The sequence below is a fragment of the Bos taurus genome, chromosome 21 (genome assembly GCF_002263795.3).
Source record: "Bos taurus isolate L1 Dominette 01449 registration number 42190680 breed Hereford chromosome 21, ARS-UCD2.0, whole genome shotgun sequence".
NCBI lineage: Eukaryota > Metazoa > Chordata > Mammalia > Artiodactyla > Bovidae > Bos > Bos taurus.
The window spans coordinates 45,321,236-45,348,654 of record NC_037348.1 but is presented as its reverse complement, the minus strand read 5'-3'; the positions used below and the strand labels follow the sequence as shown (position 1 = coordinate 45,348,654).

At 36.7% G+C, this 27,419-nt stretch overlaps 1 protein-coding gene and 1 pseudogene across 4 annotated transcripts in view; both read right to left on the bottom strand.

Moving 5' to 3' along the window:
• Positions 1–5,841: 5,841 nt before the first annotated feature.
• LOC107131623 (large ribosomal subunit protein uL22-like) lies at positions 5,842–6,423 on the bottom strand (annotated as a pseudogene).
• Positions 6,424–11,119: 4,696 nt separating this feature from the next.
• SRP54 (signal recognition particle 54) overlaps positions 11,120–27,419 on the bottom strand; it is a 36,343-nt gene continuing 20,043 nt past the window's right edge. For 3 of the 4 annotated variants that reach the window (XM_005222057.5, XM_005222056.5, XM_024981924.1), the window contains 9 exons: positions 26,039–26,189; positions 24,385–24,533; positions 23,988–24,088; positions 23,405–23,491; positions 20,609–20,682; positions 20,303–20,411; positions 15,514–15,684; positions 12,690–12,785; positions 11,120–11,642 (listed from right to left, as the gene is read on the bottom strand). In XM_005222057.5, the coding sequence (XP_005222114.1) occupies positions 11,551–11,642; positions 12,690–12,785; positions 15,514–15,684; positions 20,303–20,411; positions 20,609–20,682; positions 23,405–23,491; positions 23,988–24,088; positions 24,385–24,533; positions 26,039–26,189 (1,030 nt within the window). In that variant the 3' untranslated portion in view covers positions 11,120–11,550. 4 annotated transcript variants of the gene reach the window in all.

The window sequence follows — 27,419 nt, the reverse complement described above, 5'->3', positions numbered from 1 at the left end:
GGCCCTAGAAAGAATTCATCTGACTGTCAAGGCACACTTCCAGAAGAGACTCATCATCCCATGCTTTGGTCCCTGTAGCCCACCAGTCCTTCCCACAGGCAAGTCTCATTCCTGAGGTTGGTATTTCGTTCAGGATCTCTAAGCCATAAACAGTATAGTTATACCACATCACCCCATAGCCCCCAACCTCACAGCAACCTCGATTTAATCCCTCTGAGCACACTGCTGCTGCTGCTAAGTCGATTCAGTCGCGTCTGACTCTGTGCGACCCCATAGACGGCAGCCCACCAGGCTTCCCCATCCCTGGGATTCTCCAGGCAAGAACACTGGAGTGGGTTCCCATTTCCTTCTCCAATGCATGAAAGGGAAAAGTGAAAGTGAAGTTGCTCAGTCGTGTCCGACTCTAGTGACCCCATGGACTGCAGCCTACCAGGCTCCTCCATCCATGGGATTTTCCAGGCAAAAGTACTGGAGTGGGGTGCCATTGCCTTCTCCGTCTGAGCACACAGTTCTTTACAGTTAAAGATTTATGTAGTGCTTTCTTCAGCCTGCCTGTCCATCCAGATAGCCAGTACTTGTTTGTCTTTACTTGGGAAGGACATCAAAATACTTGGATCATTATGCCTCAGGGCTACACAGAAAACCCTACTTACTTTTCACAGATACTGAGAGGAGACTTGGCCAGTGTGAATTTTGCCCACAGCTCTACTTTTCTTCCATATGTTGATGACTTTGTTATGCTCTCCTTCTAAGGAAGCATGCCTCAAGGAGAGCCTATTCCTTCTAACTCAGCTAGCACACAAAGGCAGAAGTCTCAAGGAGAAAGTTGCAGTTTGTTCAAACCCAGGTAAGATACTTGAGTCACGCGTCAAGGGCACATCTGTTTCCCACTTCTTCCCACCAAGTGCCATTTGAGTTGCTTCTTTGGACTAACAGGCTATTGCAGAGTTGGGTTCCTAATTTCTGCTTGTATGCACAAAACCTTTTTCCCTGCTAAAAGGCAGAGGCCCAATCCTCTTGTTTGGAATAATGAGGCTGAATCAGCTTTTCAAACTTTAAATGTTCAGTTGGCCACAGCCCCTGCTGTAGGGGACCCTAACTATTTTCTTCCCTTTCTTCTATTTGTTCATGAAGTTATTAATAACAGGAAACACGCTTGGAGAGCTCATTCAGTCCCATGGGGGGAAACAGAGACTATTGGCTTTTAGGGCCAACAGTTGAAGCCTGTAGGTCAAGATCTTTCACCTTGCCTCCAAGCAATAGCAGCCACCACTGCCCTTCTGCAGGTTCTAGAATAGACAGTTTTGAGGTCTCCCTTATGGATTTTTGTCCCTTAACTGGTTGAGGCACTCCACACACTCTTATCTGCTCACTGACTGACATTCTATGACATCTTGCTTTTCTCTCCAAATGTCTTTTTGTGTTATGGTAATGCCCTAAATCCTGCTACCCTCTTAACATCAGCAACAGATAAGACCTCACATGGTTGCATAACCACAGTTGGTATTTTGCCTAGTCTGCATCCAGATTGCAAGAAACGCCTTTAGACAAGCTTGACATCTTCTGCTGTATCTATGAAGTAGTGCTGGACAACTGAAATCTGGATATGCTGTCAGTATTCCCGTCACTATAATAGAATCCAATGCTCTGCCCCTACTTTCTTCAGCCCAACAAGTTGAACCATACACACTAACTTGCACCTGCACACTGTAGCCTCTGGCAAAGGTGCTAACATTTACACTGATAGCAGTTGTGTTTTTGAAGGATCTCATGACTTTGAAATGCTTTGGAAACAGAGAGGGGGAAGTGAAATTGAAATTGAAAATGGCCCCTTTGTTAAGGCTTTGCTGGATGCCATCTTGCTGCAGGACAGTTGGCAATGGTAAGTTGCCAGGCCTTCCAAAGACAGCACTGAAGGAAAGAGAAACTGACTGGCTGACAGAGTTGCTAAGGCCGCAGCATTACAAGACTCAGGCTTCATAAAGAAACTTCTGTTGGTCACTGTTCACACCAAGTTAACTGTGTACTACTTGGAAGGACACCCAAGATTTAAAGGATATTATCAGAAACGGGAAAGCGCATGCTACAGTTAGGAAAGAATAGTGATGGGCTTCTGAAGGGTGCATGTTTGACCAACATCCTTGGCTTTGGTATGGGCCAGACAACCATCCTGCTCTTTCTGCAGTTGCTCAAGAAACCATTTTAAAGTTAATACAGGCAATAACTCGTTAAAGAATTGATAAAATGATAGCCTGAGGGAAACAATACTTTTAGAGACCTCCCATCGTAGCAGCTCAAATATGTCAACGGTATCAGATCTGTCTGAGGTATAACCCACCAAAACCTATTCATATTCTCAAGGCCACTTTCCTTTACCTGCTGGTTCCTCTACTATCCAGCAACTGAATTTTAGCCAGCTGCCTCCCTCTCAAGGATCCAAACATGTTCTTGTGATGGTTTGTATGTATTGTCATTGAATGGAAGCCTTCCCTTGCAGACAGGCAGCCAGCCTTGCAGTGGCCAAAACATTATTGGAAGAAATTATTCTCACGTGGGGACTTCTCTTGGAATTACATGATAAAAGTACCATTGCACTAGACAAATTCCAAATGTTGTTTGTGAAGTCTAGCCTACAACATTTCTGCTGTACCCATCAGCCTCAATCCTCTGGTCAAATGGAAAGAACTAATGTGTGTGCGTGTGTGCTTGGTTGCTCTGTCATGTCCAACTCTTTGTGACCCCGTGGACTGTAGCCTGCCAGGCCCCTGTCCATGGAATTTTCCAGGCAAAAATACTGGAGTGGGTTGCCATTTCCTCCCCCAGGGGATCTTCCTGACCCAGGGATCAAACTCCCATGTCTTGTGTCTTTTGCCTAGGCAGGCGGAGTCGTTACCACTGTGTGCCACCAGGAAGCCAAAAGAACTAACAGCATAATAAAAACATGGAATATTACTCAGCCATAAAAAAGGAGCACATTTGAGTCACTTCTAATGAGGTGGATAAACATAGAGCCTATTATACGGAGTAAAGTAAGTCAGAAAGAGAAGAATACCACATAAAAGCATATATTTGGAATCTAGAAAGATGGTCCTGATGAACCTATGTGCAGAGTAGCAATGGAGATGCAGCCATAGAGAAAAAGACTTATGGATACAGTTAGGGAAGGAAAGGGAGGGATAAACTGAAATAGTAACATTGAAACATATACTTTACCATATGTAAAATGGATAACCAAAGGAAATTTGCTACATGACACAGGGAGGTCAAACCCAGTGCTCTCTGACAATCTAGAGAGGTGGGGTGGGAGGTGGGAGGCAGGTTCAAGAGGGAGGGGACATATGTATACCTTTGATTCATGCTGATACATGGCAAAAACACAACACAATATTGTAAAGCAATTATCCAATTAAAAATATAAAAAACCACAATTGGCAAAACCCTCAGTGTCTTTCAGTCTCCTTGGCCCAATTTACTACTCATGGTTTTATTAAACTTAAGATCTACACCCTTTGGAAGACACAAATTGTCACCATTTGACATAATTACTTGATGACTCACAATTCTTGACTCAGAGTTATACAAGCCCCTTCTAGTCAAGGGATATCTTTTACATTATTGCCAAAATCTCATTAAGACTCTAAAGAAAAATGAGCAGCTGGTTGAGAAACCTTTACATAGGAAAGCACTCCCGGGAGATGAAGAACTCGCATACCACAATTTACAACCAGGGGACTATGTTTATTGGAAAAGACAACTTTTAAAGGACTCTTTGCAGCCTAGGTGGCAGGAACTTGATCAGGTCTCTTTGCTGGCACAAAAGTGCTTTGTGCCAGTAAACCTAAAGGCACTGACTCTTAGATTCATGTTTCTCATTTGAAAAAGGCTTCCCTACCTGAATGGGCTTCTGAAATAGTTGGAGACTTAAAGCTGAAACTGACCGAGTGAAGCAAATGACACCTGACATAGACAACTCTCCCAAGATTCAGGTTAGGCCAGTATATTCCATGATCACTATTAATGAAGTCTTTGTTTTTCTTTGTTCTAATTGCTATCACAAAGTTGCTTTATCTCCTTCAATATGTAATAACTGATAACAGCAACTTGCAGCTCTTCTCCTTATAGACACATTATCTGGGAGTGAAAATCTTCATGCTTGGGTGCATGCTTGGAATTAAAGTTTAAAGGAAGTGACCCAGGTCCTTTGGTCCCTTAAATTCGACTACGAAGGACTGGAGAATTGAACTTTTGGGACTCCTCCTTGTAGCTTCAGGTTTATTAATACTCTTTACCTTACTACATACAGTGAGCATCCTCCATTGGTAGTAATTCTATGAAAACCATGTATCTTGTCAGAACTCTCCTGGAAAGAAGCCTCTAGCTCCAATTTTTGGCCATTCAACTAATCTATTCAGCTTAGTATTCTTTATTTAACCAAGGCCATGAGCCACCATTTCTTCTCTTTATATTAAAATGACTGATTTTACTTGGATAGTTTTTTTACTTCTGTTATTATTCTTTCTTAAAACCCATCCAGAACCTTTATGCCTGGAAGAATAATGCCCTAGTCTGCATTTTCCAGTCTAGCCCCCGAAGGAAATCCAACAGATTGTTGACTATACTATGGGAACCCCAAACTCATTCATCAAACAATGGGATTCCCCTGCCTTAGCTATTTCCAATCTTATTAATATCCCTCCATCATATCCTGTATAGAATTAACTATTTTCCCAGTATACCATGTTTGCCTACTTGAATTCACAGCTCCTTTTCCCTGTTTGGTCAACAGAATCAGACAAAAACCTCAATTAGTTCTTAGAACATTTGTTCCAATAAAACCGAGAAACACTGGCTCTCATCTTTACCTTGCTGTGCAACAGAATATATCCTCATGATGATCCCCATGTTCCTACAAGGAAGGCTTCTAAGTTCAGTTCAGTTTAGTTGCTCAGTCGTGTCCGACTCTTTGCGACCCCATGAATTGCAGCACGCCAGGCCTCCCTGTCCATCACCAACTCCCGGAGTTCACTCAAACTCATGTCCATCGAGTCGGTGATGCCATCCAGCCATCTCATCCTCTGTCGTCCCCTTTTCCTCCTGCCCCCAATCCCTCCCAGCATCAGAGACTTTTCCAATGAGTCAACTCTTCGCATGAGGTGGCCAAAGTACTGGAGTTTCAGCTTCAACATCATTCCTTCCAAAGAAATTCCAGGGCTGATCTCCTTTAGGATGGACTGGTTGAATCTCCTTGCAGTCCAAGGGACCCTCAAGAGTCTTCTCCAACACCACAGTTCAAAAGCATCAATTCTTCAGCACTCAGCTTTCTTCACAGTCCAACTCTCACATCCACACACGACCACAGGAAAAACCATAGCCTTGACTAGATGGACCTTTGTTGGCAAAGTAATGTCTCTGCTTTTGAATATGCTTCTAAAAGCCTGCTCAAATATAACTGACCCATGATTTAATCTCACGTTGACTCCTTTCCCTGTGCCCCATCTGGCTGTGTCTCTATTTGTGGGTGGAAGATGTCCTGCCTCAACACCGCCCAACCCCAGGTTCTCAATGTGCCCCAGGGCTTTTACTGGCCCCTTTGTGTTCAGTTCTCCAGAAATTAGCAGGTAGCACCCATGTTCTACTTCCCACCTCTGCTGAGATATCTCTTTTAAGGGATTTCAGATCTAAGAATTCTATTCCCCAAGTTGAGAATTGGAACCCTTGAGAATATGGTTTGAAATTTCTCTGCCAAAGCAGCATAGCTAATGCCATAGTTAATAGCATTAAGTGACCAAAAAAATTTTCTTTTTTTTTTTTTACTTTTATTTGCATTTATTTTTTGCAGCATTTATTCCCGGGCCATAAGTTTTTGTTTCTTCAGTTTCTTCTGGGATATCTTTTTCTTCTGTGCAACCTCCTCTTCTGGTTTAGGAACAATCTGTTCTTTTTCAGTAAGGATCATCTCAATGTGGCAGGGAGAGCTCACGTAGGGGTTGATCCGACCGTGAGCTCTGTAAGTCCTGCGCCGCATCTTGGGGGCTTTGTTCACTTGGATGTGCTCAATGACCAGACAATCTACATCTAAGCCGTTAAGTTCAGCATGACTCTCTGCACTTTTGAGCATGTGTAGTAAAAATTCAGCACTCTTTCTGGGCCACCGACCCTGCGTCCAGCCCCACTGTTTGGCCTGTGCACACCTACCAACTCCACCGTTGTAACGACGGAATGGCACACATTTGCTTCTTTAAAGTGACATCCTTCAGGTACTTGGTGGCTTTTCGGATATGCATACCCTTTATGGCCTTGGCAGTTTCACAAGTGTTCTTAAAGTGAACACGAAGATTTGAACCTCTTGATTTGCATGATTTTGTGGGGTTTTCTGGGTCAAGTGAATAGCGCACCATTTTTAGGGGTCACCTCAGGCCGCTTACCGGAAAAGCCAAAAAAATTTTCCAAACTCACTCACATGTTATATTAGATAACTGATTTGCCTTGGACTGCCTTCTGGCAGAACATGGAAATATCCATGCTATCTTAAACACCACCTGCTATACTTGGATAAGTATTTTTGGTATCAGTTCAGTTCAGTCACTCAGTTGTCTCCGACTAGAAACTCAAATTGAAGTCCTACAAAAGAAACTCACTTGGCTTCATTCTGATTCCCTTAACATTCCCCTAATGTTTGATCTGTTCAGCTGATCACCCTTAAATATTGGACTTGGCTCAGAACTGTTCCGGAAACTGGGATATTACTCTTAGTAACTTAGCTTCTGTATATTGGTAAAGCACTTGCTTAAATTGTTTACATCTATACCTAATCATTCTTCTGCTTGGTTAAGGATTGCACAGATCACTGTATTTGAGGCAGCACAGTATCACAATGCTGCCAATGATTTTCCTGATCCATTTATTGCCTCTTACACCCAACCCCTGCTTTGAGGGATATGATAAATCCTGAGCAGGCAACCAAGCCACTCCAGTTTTGTGGGACTAGATGTTGCTCCCATGATGTTTTCTCCAGGAAGAATCATAGGCAAAAGGGGGGAATGTAAAAGGTACAACAGCATAAATGACTGATACTGAGGACATCCAGGTTTGCTGCCCATGCTGAACTTTTGCTGAATTCTCTATAAATTTGTTGATATTAGCTCAGTGTCAAAAGGAAAAAATCCTGAGAACAGTACTTTTTCTAGACTAAGAAAACCATACCTTTCCCTAGTAACAGATGAGATGAACTTGATAATCCAATTGTATATAAAATACAAATTTACCCTCCAATCCAAATTCTTGGGAAACAAGAAAGAAACTTAAAAAAAAAAAAAAAAAGACACATCAACTTATGGGCTTCACACTCCCTGTATTTCCTGTCAAATGGAATGTCAAGAAACAGGTGGGTATTTCTTACACCACTTCTGCCAGAAATAAAATGTTGAACCCCTTAATTGATTCCCAAAGTCAGAAATTATGGGTCCATGAATATACCTAACTCTTAGCCTATTTTGGGTTACCTCTTTATTTTCTTACATTCTATTTTAAAATCATAAAAAGCAAAAAAGCATGATTCCTAAATTATGCAGCTATGCAGGTATTGCATCTCCTCATGACATAGATATAGGACTTTTCCCTGGAAGGTCACAAAACTTTTTCATGTGTTTCTTAAGAAAAATAAATCACAATCACCAGATATTACTCACTTCTGCTTCCGATGAGAAGCAAGTCTTTATGTCAGAGGACGCTCAGGCCTCACATAGGGGTTTTCTTAGTGTCAGACTCATCTACATTATCCCTCCTACAAACAGGTGCTGATGTGCAATTTGATTGTTTTTCCATTTATGATCCAACTGGTACCAAAAAATGCATGTTTTAAGGGTAATGAGAGAACACTTTAGGCCAAATGAAGCTAAAAGATATAAATGCACTTCAAATAATGATTCTGAATGAAGAGAAAAGTAACGAGAGCAAGCAGGAGCACAGGCTTGCCAAATTAAAGAGCCTGTGTGTACCATATTAATATTACTGAAGGAAACGTTCCATTAGCTTACAATTAATATTACCAAAGGAAATGTACCACTAGCTTACAACTTGTATTTTCAAAGTATCCAAAAATTACCTTGTATGCAGTATGCCCATATTACAAACAAGAGGTCAGTAGAGAAGGGACTAGAGTCTTGGGTTAGCAATTACTCAACAATGAACACAAATAAATTGTTATCTGCCCCTAATGACAAAGTGTGGGGAAAAAGTCATAGCAAAATTTCATATCACATCAATAACAAGACATAGACTATACAGGTGATCTAGAAGTAAAATTTAAATTAATACCCCGAAATTTGAGATACAGATTCATCATTCTTATAACTTGTGGTTCAGAAGCAAAGGAGGTATTAGGTTCAACCATAATGCAATAGCTTAATGTTCAGAACATAGTAGCTGGAGTTTAGAGCAGAGTTTTGAAGATGACTCCGTTCCTAATCCAGTGAATGCCAGGAATGAACAGAAGAGATAAGAGCTGTGGTGATGGTTTTCTAGTTTTGAATATGATAACTTACTTGGCTTTATTAATAATTATTGCCAGGTTTTAAGAAGACCAAAACTTACTTACATTTCGTTGTTATTTAGCCATGGTTCTCACTGACACAGTTTTTATTAGAGCTCATTCAAATTCTGTGGTTGTTATTTTACTATAATAAAACACTTGCTTTTACTGCATACAATCAGTAAGCTGAAATTTCTTCACATTTAAACACTGTGTTCCACTTTTTACTCAAAATATTTGTTTTTATGTACTAGAGCTACTTAACCTCTACATTCACTGATAATAGGTATTAATATATTCATTTTACCAGTATTAATATGAGACTTTAGTTCTAGTAAATTTTCTGGCTTTGTTGCCTTGTCTATATCAGTATTTCTGATAATAATACATTTCTTTTTAGACATGTGCACTATACTTCTGTTCAAGGTTAGTATAATATTATTGCATATCAGAATTTAGGACTTCTCACATTTTGATATACTATATTTATTTCAACAATATAATGGTTTATGTAACGCACTTTAAAAAATCACTTTTACTATATGATGACAAGTAATTTTTTCCCCAAAAAATGCCTCCATAAAGTTTCAATGCATTGTGTATGTATACCTTATATCCTACATGCCAACAAATATGATACTTTCAGAACACTGACATCCATTAAATTATTAATTTGCCTTTTCTTGGTATTATAATTTTTTTGATTACATTGTTTTCGTTATGAAATTACATAAGCACTGTAAGTAAAATAAATTATACCTAATTTTACATTTGTACATATTTACATAACATTATAATCAAATCCAGGAAGAATCCAATGTTGTATGATATTAGATCTAGCTAGTGCTCTAAGTTGGTAATAGAAAATATATCAAAAAGCTAAGGAACTAATTTTAACAATAGTGAAAAATAAAAGGAAATTTGTTCAGATTATTAAAGGATTTTAGTATACTCATGCTTTCAAAAAATCAGTACTTTGATAAAAACTGAGAACTGAGGATAATTTTTGTAACAAAAAAGATGCCAGGTTGAGGCATTAATGGAGTCAGAGTATCTCCAATTTCCTCGTTCTACAGATGAGGAAAGAGAAACAAAAGCTGAATGACACATTCTGGACTTTTACTGGCCTTTGCCACTGTTATTTTTGCTTCTGAAAAAGATAATTTGCATCAGACACAAAAAATGCTAAAAACAATGCCCCAATCCATAAAGTCTGGCCAAGTATCTATCTCATTTTTTTTTTTTTTGGTCAAAATGGAAACGTGGTCCCTGAGGACAGAAATCACAATAATGCATGCCCAGAAAAGGTGGCATGCATTAAAGACTAATTTGGAGAACAGTATTTTCTATAATGTCTAATTTCTGTAGCTGGACCTTGTGATGACATTTCTGCAAAAGAAAAGATACATAATTCTTACAGTTTATACAAATATTCCATAGGGATATTAAAGTTTTTATCTGGTGAAAATGATTTAGTGGGATACAAAATCTTTACCCAAGTAAATAAGAAAATCAGTTGCATTCTCTATGTATTTTCTGAAGACACTGTGGCTCTTAAGATCTTTTTAAAACACTCGAGACATAAAAAATTAATACTACAAAAACTAGCTATTTCTTTCACTCTCTTCTGTGCTGAAGATCAGTTTGCGCAGGTATGCTCAGTCACTTCAGTCATATCTGACTCTCTGCGACCCCATGGACCATGGCCTGACAGGCTCCTCCATCCATGGGATTCTCCAGGCAAGAACACTGGAGTGGGTTGCCATTTCTTTCTCCAGCAATAAAGTATGAAGTGAGTGAAGGGAGTGAAGTGAAGTCATACAGTCGTTGTCTGACTCTTTGAGACCCCATGGACTGTAACCTACCAGGCTCCTCCATCCATGGGATTTTCCAGGCAAGAGAACTGGAGTGGGTTGCCATTTCCTTCTCCAGAAGATCAGTTGATCCTAGTTCAAAATACATCGTTATAACAGTGTATCTATTATCTTCACGGTGTGAATAATGAATAGGTATAAGAATTATGGTAGTGTTTTAAATTAATGACATAACTTACTTAAAAGCCATTGTTCTAAATGAACTGTACAGCAATCCAAAGTAACCAACAACCAAGTCAATCTTGTTATGGTCTCATTATTTTTAATATATAATAATGACATCCTAATATCTGCAATTATATTCCCATTAGGAGATCTATACATCAGCTATTATCACCAAAGTATATCAATTTCTTCAAGCAGATTTTTGGTATGTAAGAAACATAACAAAATTGGCTTTGCAAGAAAATCAAATATTGCCATTAAGGCTTCAAAAATATGAGGTAAAAAAAATGAAAGTTATATACAAAACATTAAATTGTGAACTATAACCAAATTCACAATTTCAATTTAAATGTCAGAGTTAAGATTTTCTATGGCAAAATTATCTTCATTATTCCAAGTTAAACAAAAATTCCTAATACTAATGGTTAGGTTACTCTACCATGTGTCCCAATAAAGGTATACTTCTGGGAACAGTTTTAAATATTATTTTTGTCTGCCTTTTAACATGATACACTGATCATTTCAAACCATAAAGAAAGTTAACAACCCCTTAACTTATAATGACTTTGAAGTTTATTGTATAGCACTTTTATTGAGACATCATGTAACTATTGACCAGGACTGTTTACAAAGGTAATGGTTGGCCTTTGAGACAATTAAAAACTTTTAAGTACTAAAATTTTACATCATGATTTAACTTCAGAAGTGTTAGGATGGTTGAAACTAACAGAAAAGAAAATCTAAAGCAAAAATATAATTATTTCCACAACAACCATATATTCCTCCCATATGAAAGGGAGGAAGGGAAAAAGGAAGAAAAGAAAAAGAAAAGGAGGGGGAAAAAGACAAGAAGAGAAAGAAAGGGGGCAAGACAGGCAAGAAAAATACTTTTTTTTTTCCCATTTGCAAAAAGGAGGGGAAATTCTGAGGTCGCAGCAAATAATGTAATCAACAGAGTCACTTTATATTAAGGCATCTTCTTTACATGTTATTGAATCCCATCATGCCTTTCATATTGCCAGCAGCACCCTGTTGAAATTGCCTCATCATTGACTGAAGTCCTGCCATACCACCTAGAGTGAGAGTGGAATAAAATCAGATAATTATTATACAGAACTTGAAACATCTGCTACTTTTGCCTAATAAGTAGTTAAACTTCTAAAAAATATACTGGGTTCTGACTGCAATTTGGTCACCAGCCGTGAAGTACATAAAAATTGGTATTATCACCAGTATCCTCATCTATAAAAGAGAATAAATAACTTACTTCATCTCATTATGAGGAATACAAACTACATGAAAAGATCTTAGAACAAACAGTACCTATCACACAGTAGGGAGTCAGTAAATTGAAACAAAAATATTTCCCTCTGGGAAGTCTGAGTCTTACAAATAGTAATAAATTGGAGCTGTAGTTAATGCAGTGCTTCAAGTAAGAAAACAATTCATCATTATTGAATATCTACTATATGCCCAGAACTGTACTAATTTCCTGCTAAGATATGACCTGTGATTTTACAGGAGAAAGTGAGGTTCAGAAAGTTTAAGGAACTTTTCATAGGTTACATGGTAAAAGTGGAACGTGGTTTTCAAAATCGTTATGTAATTTCAAAGTCTCATCACTAAAACTATCCAGTTTCTAAACTAAGGCAAAAAGTCACCAGAAGAAGCATTAATAAAAGATGATTAGGGACTTCTCTGGTGGCCCAAGGTGGTCCACATGGCCATAAAATGAAAAGAAATAAAAATACAATTTTGGGACTTCCCTGGTAGTCCAGTGGCTAAGACTCCGTGCTTCCAATGCAGGGGGCATGGGTTCGATCCCTGGTCAGGGAACTAGATCCCATATGCTACAACTAAGACCCTGTGTATAGCCAAATATATATTTTTTAAAAGAAGATGATTAAGTAGCTTGCTCAAAAGTCACAAACAGCAGCAGGGGAGTGAATGAAACCTCAGCTTATACAACACTATTACAACCATTCCACTTAGAAATTAGATGGGCCTTTTCCACCATACGCTGTTTGATCTGATTTTCGATTAACAACAGAAGGCTTATTAAAACTCAATCCTTATAAACTAAACCATGTATTAGCAACTGGCAACAACTCTGTAATTACCCATATGATGAAGAACTCTTGGATCCATCATTTTGGCCATTTGTTGATTCAATTTTGCCATCTGTGACTGGCTCACATTCTTAGACATGTCACCACCTAAAAAAATTTTTGTGTCAGTACAGACTGTAATATAATCAGGATATCATAGAAATTGAGTAAATATGAAGAAAAATCCTATAATCTTACTCTAACAAAATTATTTCTATTTATACATATTCCCTTCTAATCTTTGTCCCAATTACATATGTATTTTTAAGAAAGAAAAAGTGAAATTCAATATTAAGGGACATTTAAGGGGCTTTTAAGGACTAAAATTTTTAACACTTTTACTTATACCTGTGAAATGAGCCACTATAAGCAAAACCATATCCAATGGTTATTAATAGTAAGCTGTAACAATTGTTCAGTAGTAATATGGTATAATGCTGAACAAAAAATTTTAAAGATATGGGTTAACTGGGAACGAGAATGGATTACTGATAAATGGTTATGAAAGAAAGAGTCTGAGAGAACCTCAAGATGTATATATCTAAGAAGTTACTATAAATAAAAAGCTTCAGAGAATAGAAAAAAATATAATGAAACTCCATTTATCAGTGAATTTCTACACACTCAGTGAGACTCTACAGCAAAAAGGCAACCATTGAAAGAGATGCACACTGGGGCAGAAGAGAGAAAAGCATCCTTTAGAGAATAACTGCTGTGCTCTTAATACACAGAAAATCAAAGAGATCATTGATGCAACAGCAGTGAATAAGTAGAGCTTGCTTCAGCAAAACTATTTCAAAGAAACATTAACTCCGGTACTTCTCAGGAACATTTGTGAAAATTCAAATCAAAGCTGACCCTGATTCTCTGATCAAAGCTGGCTAATATGAATAAATTAAATGAATTAAGAACTACGAATGAAAGAAGATATGTTTTTTATAAAACATGATAAAAAAATTTTAAAGTTTCATAATTAATAAATCTGTGTAAGATGTGAATTCTATGACCACTGGTGAGTCATTATAAGTTTTTGTCTCTGAGGACTTAAAACTTCAAAACATTATTAAGGCTTTGGTGTGACAAGGATGTGCACCAAATTCACTGCCCACTTCATCTGGTTGTGCCTTTATTGAGTAGTCAAGGCTCAGACTTAAGATCTGACCAACGGATCTGCAGTAGTTCTATCATGAACAGTCAGGGTCATTTGGGAAAGATGTTAAACTGACTTAATGTATTTATAAATCACTATCTGAAATAGTATGTGGTGTTAGGAAATATAATCAATTTTAAACAAGTTTGTCTAACTTTCCTCCCTTGTCACAAAGAAGAAAACAGGATATAGCAGGCAAGAAAAATAAGGAAACTGTCAAAAGACGAAAGGTGATATGTAAATACTCTTCTGTTTTAGAAACCTATTCAGGGATACTATTTATCTTCGGAGCTTGCCTAATCAGGATTTCTTAGATAATAAATTCACTTAATAGTGTTTAAGATAGAGAAAAAAATTTAAAGACAGGGCTAAGACAGTTGACTTTAACTCTTTGGAAAAACAAACTTATCTTTTTACCTTAGATAATACACAGCAAAATACATTCTAAGTGGGATAAAAAGTAAAATCAAAAAGAAAAAGAAAAAAAAAAAACAGAACGAGTAGAAGAAAACATAGGTATCAGAGCTTCCCTGGTGGCTCAGACAGTAAAGAATCTGCCTGCAATACAGAAGACATGGGTCTGATTCCTGGGTTGGGAAGATGCTGGAGAAGGGAATGGCTACGCACTCTCTTGCCTGGAGAGCTCCATAGACACAGGAGCCTGGGGGCTACAGTTCATGGGGTTGCAAAGAACCAGACATGACTAAGTGATTACCACTTTCACACTGTGGTACCAACATGGGGAAGGCTTTTACGAGCATAAAAGAAATCACACCAAAAGGTTTGGCTGCATTAAAAGTGAAAACTTCAGTTTTAATTAAAAATATAAAAATGAAAGGCAAATGAAAAACTGGGGAAAATATTTGCAGATATAATCCAAGAATTTTAAAGAGTTATTACAAAGCAATAAGGCAAAAAATAAAACAAATGGGACAAGAAACCTAAAAAAGAGGGGATTCACCAAGAAAATTTAAACTAGCAAATGTACAAAGAGATGTTAAATATGAGTAATCTAAAACACATATTGAAAAACTGACCATTAAACTGGAAAATACTGAATTATTACCAAACTTACTCAGCATCTCCTATGTTTCTGATCAAAACAGAAAAAATCCCTGGCTTCATCGGAGACTGAACAGAAACTGACACAAGAACTGACACTGATATAGAACTGACAGTGATACATCAATCAGCCTAAACATCCAACAAAGATGCACTTGTGCTAAACAAAGATACATACATAACTGGAAAACTACTATCTGTCTAAAGGGTATACTTTGAAGAATACTTGACAATATGGAAAAGAAGTTAAGATCAGAAGAAACCCCTAGTTATATCAAGTGTTATTTGCAGTAAGACCCATGGGATTCACTGGGCAGTGAATGTAATGGGTGTTTTAAACTTTTTTCTTACATTTTCTCATAGTCTCTAAATTTTCCTTAATATATAAATTCACACAAAGTCATTAAGTGTGATTTTTTAAAATATTAGTGTTTATTACCTTGAATCTGAAAACAGATAAATCACAGATCACATTATAAATTCTGGAAGGACTTGAATAAAACATGAAATTCAGCAGTATATTTTCTAATACTGGCAGTTCTTCCTGACTTTAATTTTTAGTTTCTCAACCTCTTTCTTTCCTTTCAGAGTGTCAAATAATGATGTGCTTATTATTCCTCTTACCTTTGAAAAGTCCTTTGATACCTCCCATCTTTTTTACCATCTGTGCAAATTTGGTATACTGGGTCAGAAGTTCTTGGACATCTCTTGTTGACACACCGGATCCTCTTGCTACTCTCTGGATCCTTCCTGGTTGCTTACTGAAAACCTTGGCACCATCAGTACTGTCAAGCTCTGCAGGCAAAGGTCAGTTACGTTCATGTACACACAACTATCATTCACTGTCGAAGCACTTACATCTAAATGTCTCACATACAGAAAAACAAATACAATGGTCAAACCACCAACCAGACTTAACAAATGCTGTTATCATCTGCTGTGTCTGCCTCTGATTTTTAAAAACTAAACATGGAATATATTCAAAAGAGTATTTATAATATTCATAAGCTATAAAAACAATAAAGCAAATACACACATACTCACCTTACAGAAAAATGTCTTTTCTTTGAAAAAACTTTCTGTCCATCCTTTCCATATTTCAAGTCCAAGTGCTCCTCAGAATATATACCAGAGGTATATTTCAAAAAGCAACAAAAGTGCTCACCTTAGCTCTAAATAACTATTATCTTTTAAATCATAAATTTAGGCAAATAAACAAGTAGAAGTAGGTAGGTTCTATCTATAATCAACAGAATAACTTATATTTCCTATATAATCAAGTAATTACTACTAGTAATTAATTCTTTCTGTAACATAAAGAATGAACGTAACACAAACACCTCCACTGTTTTGGTAACTCTTAGAATACAAGGTCCATTTCTCATGGCGGTAGTTGCATACAATCTCAGGTACAAAATTTCTATTATGTCTGCATTCTCTCCACAATATCCCCTAATAAGTGATCACCTAACCTTGATCTTAACAACCACAGGAGAGATGACCCACTATCCAAAATAATTCAACCTATGTCATTCTATTATACCTGTAATTATGGAAAATATTTTCCCATATTAATATGAAATACGTTTGTCTGACACTTCTTCCTATTTTGCATAGATGTCTCCTTGCCAGGCACAAAGAATAAGGCTTTCAAATTATTTCAGAGTCATCATGTCTCCTGTGAATTTTCCTCTAGGTGACAAATATCCAACTCTTTTGACTGTTCCTCTTATAATATGGTTTAACACCCCATTTATCATGCTGATTTCCTAAATACATCTTCTAATTTAGCTATGTCCACTAAGCATATTGTCCAGAAATGAACTGAAATCCAGGGCAAGACTGATTACCAATGCAATACAAACAAAGATCAAATTATCTCACAGTAAACTTACAGTCCATTAAAACCTCTAAATCCATTTCATGAATGCAGTTTTAAGCCACATCTCTATGATAAAATATTTTGAAAATGTATATCATATTCTCCTAAGAGCTCAAATGGAGTGAGAGAATGAAAACAAGCTAATAACAGCACATCCTGGTAAGCAGTATGACTAAATTTAACAAAAAGCAGAAGGGACATAACTCAAAGAAGAAAGGAAGTCAAGAAAGGCTCCATGCTGGTGGTTTCTCTTCAACTGTGTAGTCTTGAAGGATGAGTATGAGATAAGAAAAGAAGGAAAGGAGCAAGGGACATTGTAGGAAGCAGAACATGGATTCCCAGAATAAATGAAAATAGTTTTGTGTAGAAGGAACCAAGCATGGATAAGAGCTGAGAAATTAACAGGTTATAAAAATAAGGACAAGATTATAACAGAACTTGTGTGCCAGGCTATGGAAGTCGCTCAGCAGTGTCCGACTCTGTGTGACCCCATGACTACAGCCTGCCAGGCTCCTCTGTCCATGGAATTCTCCAGGCAAGAATACTGGAGTGGGTAGCCATCTCCTTCTCCAGGGGAATCTTCTAGACCTAGGTATCGAACTCAGGTCTCCTGCATTGCAGGCAGATTCTTCACCGTCTGAGACACCAGGGAAGCCCTATGCCAGGCTGAGGAGTTCGAAATTAATCATTAAGTCAATAGATTTTGATCCCAGAATTGTTATATTTAGAAATATTATTTTTATGGCAGTGAAGAAGACAGATTAAAAGAGGAGACAGATTAAAAGAGAAAGGGAAATGTCAGGAGGCTACTGTAGCAATCCAGGTAAGAAATGTTATGTGTATGAACTAATGCAGGTAACAAAGAGGAGAGAGAAAATACAAGAAATATTTAGGAAGTATAACTCACTAAGTCTAAGGTGATGTTAAGGTTTCTATATTCTACCTGAAGCGAAAAATACTGATATGAATAGACTGGGATAAGTTAAATATGTATATATACTGTAATACCTAGAGCAACCACTAAGAAAAGTAAAATATACCAAAAAATATACAGATACAATAAAACAGAATAATAAATAATGTTCAAACAATCCATAGGAAAGTAGAAAAAAGAAAACAGAAGAACAAAAATCAGAGTGAACAAACAGAACCAAAGATAAAATGGCAGAACTAAATCCTAATATATAAATATCAGTTAAAAGAGGTTATCAGAATTATTAAAAAAAAAAATTACCATGTTGTTGATACAAAATTCATTTCCAACATAAAACAGGTAGGTTAAAGGTAAAGGGATAGAAAAAGACATACAATGCAAACAACTAATTAAAGAAAGCTGGAGTGGTTGCATTAATAGCAGATGAAGTGGACCAGGACAAAGGAGGGCATTACATACATAATGATAAAGAGTCAAGTCAATTCACCAAGAAGACAAAACAACCCTAAATGTGTATGCACCCAACAAAAGAACTTCAAAATACATGAAGCAAAACTAACACATCTGAAAGGAGAAAAGTCAGGCATCTCAACACCTCTATATCCATAATCAATAAAACCACTAGATAGAAAATCAGCAAGGATGTACATCTAAGTTGACACCAGTTTCTAGCTTGGATGACTGAGTACATGGATGGAAGTGTCACTCACCAGAGGAGAAAAACTACCTTTTGGAACTTATACTCCTCAAAAAACTCTCAAACATGTAATAGAGATACTTGTCCACCATTTAGTGAGCATCTAGACAGCAAGTAATCCAGAGTACAGACTCTCAAGCCAGAAGCCCAGCCTCTCCATCCCCTAGCTAGTGACTTGGGCAGATTACTCAACTTCCCTGTATTCTAATCTGTAAAAGCTAGATTGGATTTTGACCCAGAATTGTCCCTTAAGAGTTGTTGTTGGCTGCAGTCCATGGGGTCGCTACGAGCTGGACACGACTGAGCGACTTCACTTTCACTTTCCACTTTCATGCACTGGAGAAGGAAATGGCAACCCACTCCAGTGTTCTTGCCTTGAGAATCCCAGGGATGGGGGAGCCTGGTGGGCTGCCATCTATAGGGTCACACAGAGTTGGACACGACTGAAGCGACTTAGCAGTAGCAGCAATGTATGTAAAGTGCTCATGACAGTTCCTGGGATAGAGTAAATACTCTAGATATGGCTGCAGTTATTAATTCTACACACAAGAATTTTTGCAGTGTTGAAGATAAAGAGATGAGAAAGACACAACCTTATCTGGGTTACTATGAAGGCCAAGAGATCAAGAAAGAGGTAGACACTATAAAAAATAATCAGGTAGTATATATAGAAGTGGTATTATTCAACAAAAGGAACACAATAATAATAAATACTGGCTGAGAACAGAACCTTGTAGCATATATTCCTTTAGGCTGATTGAGGATGAGACCAGTGAAAGAGACTGCAGTTAACAAGAAAAGTAAGGGTAAAAGTGGAAATAAAAAAGTAATAGAAAATAAGAAGAAAACGTCAATGAACATCCAATGTTGCAAAGGTAAAGAAAAAGACTGAAAAGTCTCTACTGGAGTAGACCCAGTAGAAGGTTGTTGTAAATCTTTGTATAATCTATTTCAGAGCAATGGTGGGTACAGAAGTCAGATTTCAGTAGTCTGAGGACACAAACCATTTTTTAAAGAAACTTGACTGAAAAGAGACAGAGTAAAAGTATGAGTGAGAAGTAAAGCCCAGAAAATGTGCAACTGTGAAGCTAATGTTTATATGCTGATGGGTGAAAAAAATAAGTAGGTAAGGAGAGACTGGAGACACAGGAGAGGATTTTACTGATGGAGAAAAGTCCTTGAAAAAGTTTGAAGAATGGCTTGTGGCTGTCACAACCTCATCAGTAAGTTAGCCAAAGACTGAAAAAATTCAACGCCAAACACGTGTATTTCTTTGTAAACAGAGGTCAGATGATAGAGTAGAAGACGTGGCATGCTTGCTGCACTGAATTAGAAAAGGTGCTAAAAACTGGGAAAAAGATAAAGGGGTCATGAGTCTAGAAATACTCGTGGGCTGAGGACCCAGAAGTATAGGAGGGAGGGATAATCTAGGATTACAGAGAGCAGTATACTTGAGAAGACTGAAACCTTAGAGTTTCAGAGCAAAGTTAAGTTGGTCAATATTGCTTAAACTGTCCCTCTCTCACAGATTCCCAACTCCTGTGAGCATATTAGAGGTCTGAGAAGACATGCAATAAATAAATGTACCAGTTTTTAAAAAAAAAAAAACCCAGATTATCTGACTACAGGACTCCCCTTTCAAGTTATTTCTATCAACACCCTGAAGAACTGGTGTTCTCATCACAGAACTCATTTGGAGAAGCACTGTACTAGACATTTCTCTCAAAGATGAAGTCAACCCAATAATTGTAATTTTTGAGCAAGAGCTTTCAAGCAACTATAAATCTCCCAAATAACAATCACTCATTCTAAAATTTTTCCCATCTTGTCCACAAGAACACAGTGAAAGTCTCAACTTGCTGATATTGAGAACACAGTCCTCCAAGTCAAGAAATCTTACCTTGATCATTCATACTATCCATTATTGTCATTAATTTCTTTAGCCTTGCCATAGACTCTTGTTCATTTCCTTTGCTCATGAAATCTGTTCCAAAACCAGGGATCATCCCCTAAAACATATATTTAAACATAAAAATCAGTAATAGCTTAAGATTAATTGTTCACATTTAACTAATGGCTTTAATATTAAATTTTAAAAGTAACTATTTTTACCCAAATATTAAAATAATTAAAGCAAGTGTATCCACTCTTAGAAATTATAACAAAGTTAATAGAGGTTAGAAAAAAACTTTTTAGGATAACTAACCAAGATCTGACTGAAGGGGCCCATTTTCATGATATTTTGAAATTGCTCATACATGTCTCGCAACGTAAACTGACCTGAAATACAATATAAATGATGCAAATACATTAGAGAGTGACATTTCCATTCAATAAAACTAATATTTTCCTTAATCATGGGCTCATCTTGAAGCACACTTATAACATAGCCAATCAATAAATATTCACTGAGAAGTTACATAAGATTACAGGATGAATGCCATGGAGACATCCTATCCTATAGAAGCTCATATTTTATCTGATAAAATGGATAAATACACACAGGAAATGTGAAAACAAAGGAAACAATCTATACATACTAGGATAACTGAAATTAAAGTATCTGACACCACCAAAAGTTAGAGGATATAGAACAAGCAGAACTCTCATATATTGCTGATGAGAATGTAAAAATGACAAAACTGTTTTAGATTATTTGGAGCTTCTTAAACAGCTAAACTGTCAATAAACTGGAAAACAGGTCAACTCTGGATGAAATACTACTCAGCTATAAAAGAACAGGGTACAGATAAGTAAAACCACTTGGATAAATATCAAAACTATTATGCTGAGTCAGGGAAACCAGGTGGGGAAAAAACTTATATATATATACTCTAGGATTCCTATATGAAGTTTTACTGGGAAGGGGAATAAGCAAACTTCCTAGAGTAATGGAAATGTTCTGTTTCCCAACGAACATCTGTCAAAATTAATGGAATGATATCCTTAGAATCTGAGCATTTCATTATTATGCAAATTAACTTGTTAGAGAAAGACTATTTTCAATTTTTGTGCTACGATATAAAAAAGAACGTACTTGGTTTTAGGCATTCTGAATTTGAAGGAGCAGTAAAATACATCAAAAGAAATGTTCTAGGCAGCTAGAAATATAGAATTAAACAGTGGTAGAGCAGGTTAAGGCTGAAATAGATATTTGGCCATTATACAGAAATGACAATGGAAATTAAGACAATATAGGAAGTCCACTGTCCAGTCATGGAACACAAGTGTAGAGTTTGAAAATGTAAAAGGCGGATAACACTATTAAATTTGGGGAGCCAAGAGAAAAGAGAAAGTTCACTACATTTGGAAGTAAGGAGGCCCCTGAAGCAAGGGCACACACCTAAAGAGAGACCTAGGCGTTCGAAAGCAGGCTGTCTGGGAATATATTAGAAACCAATCTTCAACTTCAAGCAGCGAAGACAGACATCAAAATAATTATGATGAATAATACAATAATTACAGGGTCCAGTGGAAACACATAGCAGGGGTTCCAAGTCTAGGGATAAGGCAGAATGTTCCTGAAGCATATTTAAGTAGAGACTTGGAAGTATGAGTGAGCCAGTTTGGCTGGGGGTAAAGGAGGACAGAAATAGGAAGAAGAGAGGATAACTACCTGACAGGCAGAGGGCCAGCAAGGTAAAAAAGACTGTAGTGTACATTTGAGAAACTGACAGAAATTCAGCATGACTGGCCCATGGAATGCTAAGAACAACGGTGTCAAAACATGACTCAGAAGATGTGGATTAGATGGTGGAATCATTCAAAAACACTACAGGGGCAACGGGAAGACACTGAAAGATTTTAAGAAAAGTAGTAGTAATAGGATCAAATCTGCATTTCTGAAAGATCATTTTGGCTGGAGTTTAAAAAAACAGGACCAAATAAAAAAAGAAAGAACAAAAAAACAGGACCAAGGGAAATAATCCAAAAAACTGTAAAACCTGTTAAAAAGCCTTAGAATAAACAATCTAGAGAAGAGATTAATTTAAATAGCTGCTGGGAAGTAGGGGATGGAATGGAGATAATTAAGAGGTAGAATCACTAGAACTAATAATTATTGGGAAAAGGATTGGGCAGAGTGAGGAAGACATGAGTGGATGACAACACCCAAGTTTCTGACTTTGGAAACAAGACAAATGATGTTAACTTTCATAGATGGCAACACTGGGGTGGGAGGTTGAAATGGGAAGATAAGGACAAATTGAAATCAGTGTCTAAGGAACATCAAAGCACGGTCTGGCAAACATACAGATATGAGTCTGAAGCTCAGGGAAAGATGATGACCTAGAAATGATCACTAGAAAACACCACCATCTAGGATGGAAAGACATAGGTACCTGACAAGATGAGTAAGAAGGAGCAGAGGTAGGATAGTATGTGGTCATGGAAATTAATAAGAGTCATGTCATTTTGAGAAAAACAGAAATGATCAATAATAATATATGTTAAATGTTCCTGATGTGCTAGACATTTTATATATATATCAGCTCATCGTCACAACTCTATGAAGAAGATACTTAGTATTATCTACTTTTTACACAGAAGGAAACTGAGGTTATTTTTAAAAGTTCTATGTTGGGTTAAAAAACTTAAGCTCTTAAACATACTTTCATAGGAGTTGTCTTCAATGTGAAGAAAATGTGTATTTAATCTCTTTAAAATTTATGTTTTATTATATAAATATAAAACTTATAAGTAAACAAACAAATCAGAAGAGAGTATTTCAGCTTACTTTTAACCTGTTTTACTCCAAGGAACCCAATGAAAGCTTCAATACTAATCTTAAGGCAATTTGATTATAAGAAAGAAAATAAAACACTCAATTCTACAGCTGCTTAGATGACTGAGATTTACACCGATCTGCATATAAATCACCTAAAAAATAAACACTGGAAGAACTGACTTTAACGGACTTATCACTTCAAAAAATTATAGTAGCTCTATCAAAAGAAAACAAGGGAAGTCATCTGAGATCAAATGCTTTTTGTTACTCATATACCATGTTTCAACTTCTCTATAAGTGCTTCATTGTCATCCAGCTTCAGCTCGTTGACTTTATCTATCAATCCTTCAATGTCACCCATACCTATAAGAGCCAAAACAGTAAAATTAATAACTTATACTTGTTATATTGCTACATTACGCAAAATGCATGCACATATAGTAATAAATCTGTGAGATAGGCAGCTCAGGTATTTCTACAACACTTTACAGGTGTGAAATTGAAGCTAGAGAGGTTACGTAACAAAGCAGTGACTGCAGTCCAGGGTTTAATTCCAAATTCTATGCTCTCAAACATGAAAGTTCTGCTGCCATTATCACTTCTGTTACTACAACCACATACTTCCGTACTGTGCTCTAAAACTTCCCCAAGAACTTTCTATCCAACAGCTCATTATTACCACTCTAAACATGGAAAGCAGGTTACCATCATCCCTATTTTGTAGGTGAAGAAGATAAATCATAGAAGGAAATTATTTTCCTAAACTAGTCAGTGAGAGGGCAGAATTAAAATTCTAATCTGTCCTAAAAAGCCACACTATTTCTTGGAGATTTGTCTATATCCCCACCACTGTACACACCAAGAAGTTTGCTGATGAAGGGTTGTGTTTTGAAAGGTTCAAAGTCATCTATGTGTTCCCCTGTACCAATGAAAATAATCGGACTTTTTGTGGCAGCAACTCTGCAAAGAAAAAGAAAACACAAAATAACCTCAAAAAGGAAAACAAATTTCTAGATGTCAAAGCTTATTAGACAAAGGTACATAGCTCAAGCTTCTTTTCACTAGCTAAAACAGAACTATAGATATATCAGAGGGACTCAAAAATTCTGTTTCTATTTACACTTTCTTCATGGACTATATTAGGTCCACTATTGGAATAGATTTTTAATGATTAATAAAGTCATAAACATACACACACACACACACACATAGCATGTAAGTCCAAGACACAGGACAACAGTGTTAATGATACTTACGCACTAAGAGCACCACCTCCTTTTGCATGGCCATCAAGTTTTGTCACTATTACTGAGGCTACATCTACTTTATCTTTAAAAGCCTTAGCCTGGGCTTCACAAGCCTGTCCAATGGAGGCATCCATCACATAAACAATGTTATCTGGTTGCTAGAAAATTTAAATAGAAAAGATACGTATTTTAACTGACCTTAGGTAAATTTCATCAATAGAAGCTATAAAAAGTATTTACTATAATTATTCAATCAATAAACATTTACTGTAGAAGTAGTATGTATTAGGCACCATTTAGGTCCTCAGATAGAGATGAATAAGAAAATCCTTGTCTTTATGGGGCCTAAATTGAAGTCACTGGAGACAGATTTAAAAATAGGCAAATAAACATTTCATCTAGTCAAGGCTATGGTTTTTCCAGTAGTCATGTATGGATGTGAAAGGTGGACTATAAAGAAAGTTGAAAAGAATTGATGCTTTTGAACTGTGGTGTTGGAGAACACTCTTCAGAGTCCCTTGGACTGCAAGGAGATCCAACCAGTCCATCCTAAAGGAAATCAATCCTGAATATTCATTGGAAGGACTGATGCTGAACCTGAAACGCCAATACTTTGGCCACCTGATACAAAGAGCTGACTCATTAGAAAAGACCCTGATGCTGGGAAAGATTGAAAGCAGGAGAAGGGGACGATAGAGGATGAGATGGATGGATGACATCACCGACTCAATGGACATGAGTTTGAGTAAACTCTGGGAGTTGGTGATGGACAGGGAGGCCTGGTGTGGTGCAGTCCATGGGGTCGCAAAGAGTTGGACGTGACTGAGAGACTGAACTAGACTGAACTAAACTGAACTGAAACATTTTGAATATACAACAATTAAAATGGGATGGAGAAAATCAGTTATGAGGTGTGGAAGGCTTCTTTCTTAGGGTGGTCAGAGAAGGCCTGTCTGGAGGTAAAATTTGAACTGAGATCTGAATAAAGAGGAAAAAGTTAAGCAACAATCTCGAGCAATCACACTCCAGGCAAATGGAACAGCAAATGTAAATGAGAAGAAGAAAAAGCAGAAGAGTGTGGGCTGAAACCAAAATGGATAAAAACAGAGGTAAGGCTATTTCCATTAGATCTGCTCCACTAAGTCAAAATAATGGCATGGCTAAAACCCAACTTATTAGCACTAACCATTAACCAAAGAATTACTGCCAGCACCTCAATGGCAAATACGGGCTCATAATATGTGCTACAGATTACCTATAAACCATTTCTTATCCCCAAGTTATCTCCATCACGATTTTAAAGAGACACTGAATGATGATTAATACTTTTAAATGCTTCATATCTTTCAAAATTCACCTAAAGCAAATGTTTCTAATTTAAAGAATTTACAGAAAGGAAATGCAATAGTTACTAACGGTTATTCTCAATTTGTTAGTTTTTCTTATACATACTAATAAGATGATTAAGCAACGAAATTTCCAATACTCATGAAAATTTCATATTAATGTAGAGAAGATTAAGTCCTTATCATATAGATAAAGGAGCCCAAAATAGAAATAAATTACTTGGAATCTTACAGGCAAAAAATAATTTATATGGTTCACAAACTCAGTTAAATTTTAACTGAAGTCCTTATAATGTTGTTAAATTAAAGCTACTTACTATAGCATTAGCAACTTGAAGCATTTCTTCAAACAAAGAGTCTTCTTGTTTATGACGGCCACTTGTATCAACAATAATAATTTCAAAGTTTTCATTTTTGAATTTTTCCACTCCTTCAGAGGCAATGATAACAGGATCCATTTCTGTATAGCTATTTAACATGGAAATAATGATTTAACAACCACAACAGCAAAATGTTCAAATACTAGTAATTTGGAAATTGCTAGTATATCTTTATTCTGAAAAAGTCATATTGATCACAATTTCAATTAAGTATAAAATCCAGTAAGTATTAAATATGACAAGCCACTTAAAGAGCAGCATGAAGCAATATCCAGTCTCCAAATTATGAAATCCTGTATGATCCTGCTTTATATCTTTTCTGAATGAGTTGCGTATCCCTCAATTTTTAAAATTTTCTTTAATAACTGAAGTTGTATTATATAGTGTTTCATATATGCTTTTCCACTGAACAGTCTTTTGAAAGCATTTTTAAATGAAGTATAGTTGATGTACACTATACATTACAGCTATACAATACAGTGAGTTACAATTTTTTTTTTCAGCTGAAATTGTTGCAAATGGCAAATTTTCATTCCTTTTTATCTGAGTAGTACTGCATTGTATGTAGGGTGTGTGTGTGTGTGTGTGTGTGTGTGTGTGTGTGTGTGTGTCTCAATCTTCTTCATTTATCTGTTAATGGACACTTAAGTTGCTTCCATATCTTGGCAATTATAAATAATGCTACTATGAAGACTGGAGTGAATGTTGCTTTTCAAATTAGTGTGTCTTTTTTCCTTCCTAAATATATACCCAGGAATGGAACTGTTGGGTTATATGGTAGTTCTATTTTCAGTTTTTCGAGAAACTGCCATACTGTTTTCCACAGCTGTGGTACCAATTCACATTCCCACAGTGTACAAGGATTCCTTTTTCTCCACATCCTCGTGATCATTTGTCATTTGTGTTCTTTTTGATGACAGTCATCCTTCTGTAGCACTTTCTAAAACCATTAAATATTCCTGTAACACGTGACTTTTAAGTTATATAGCGTTCCATCAGATGGCTATGCTATCATTTATTAAATAAATGCCCTACTGTTGGCCATTTAAGGTTTTCTAACTTTCTGGTATTAAAAATATAGCCAATATAAATAGTATATAATGTTGTTTCTTCTAAACTATGATACACTCCCCTACAAGCTGAATTTGGATCAAATGGTTTGATCATTGAGGCTTTTGGTTTTTAAAAGGAAAATGTCCTTCACAAAACTTTAATTTCATTGCTATTTTATTATATTTTCATAATCCTCGAAACTCTACTCAACTTGAAAATCAAAAAATAAGATTTCATTTTAGTTTGCATTCTTTTGATTAGTGGC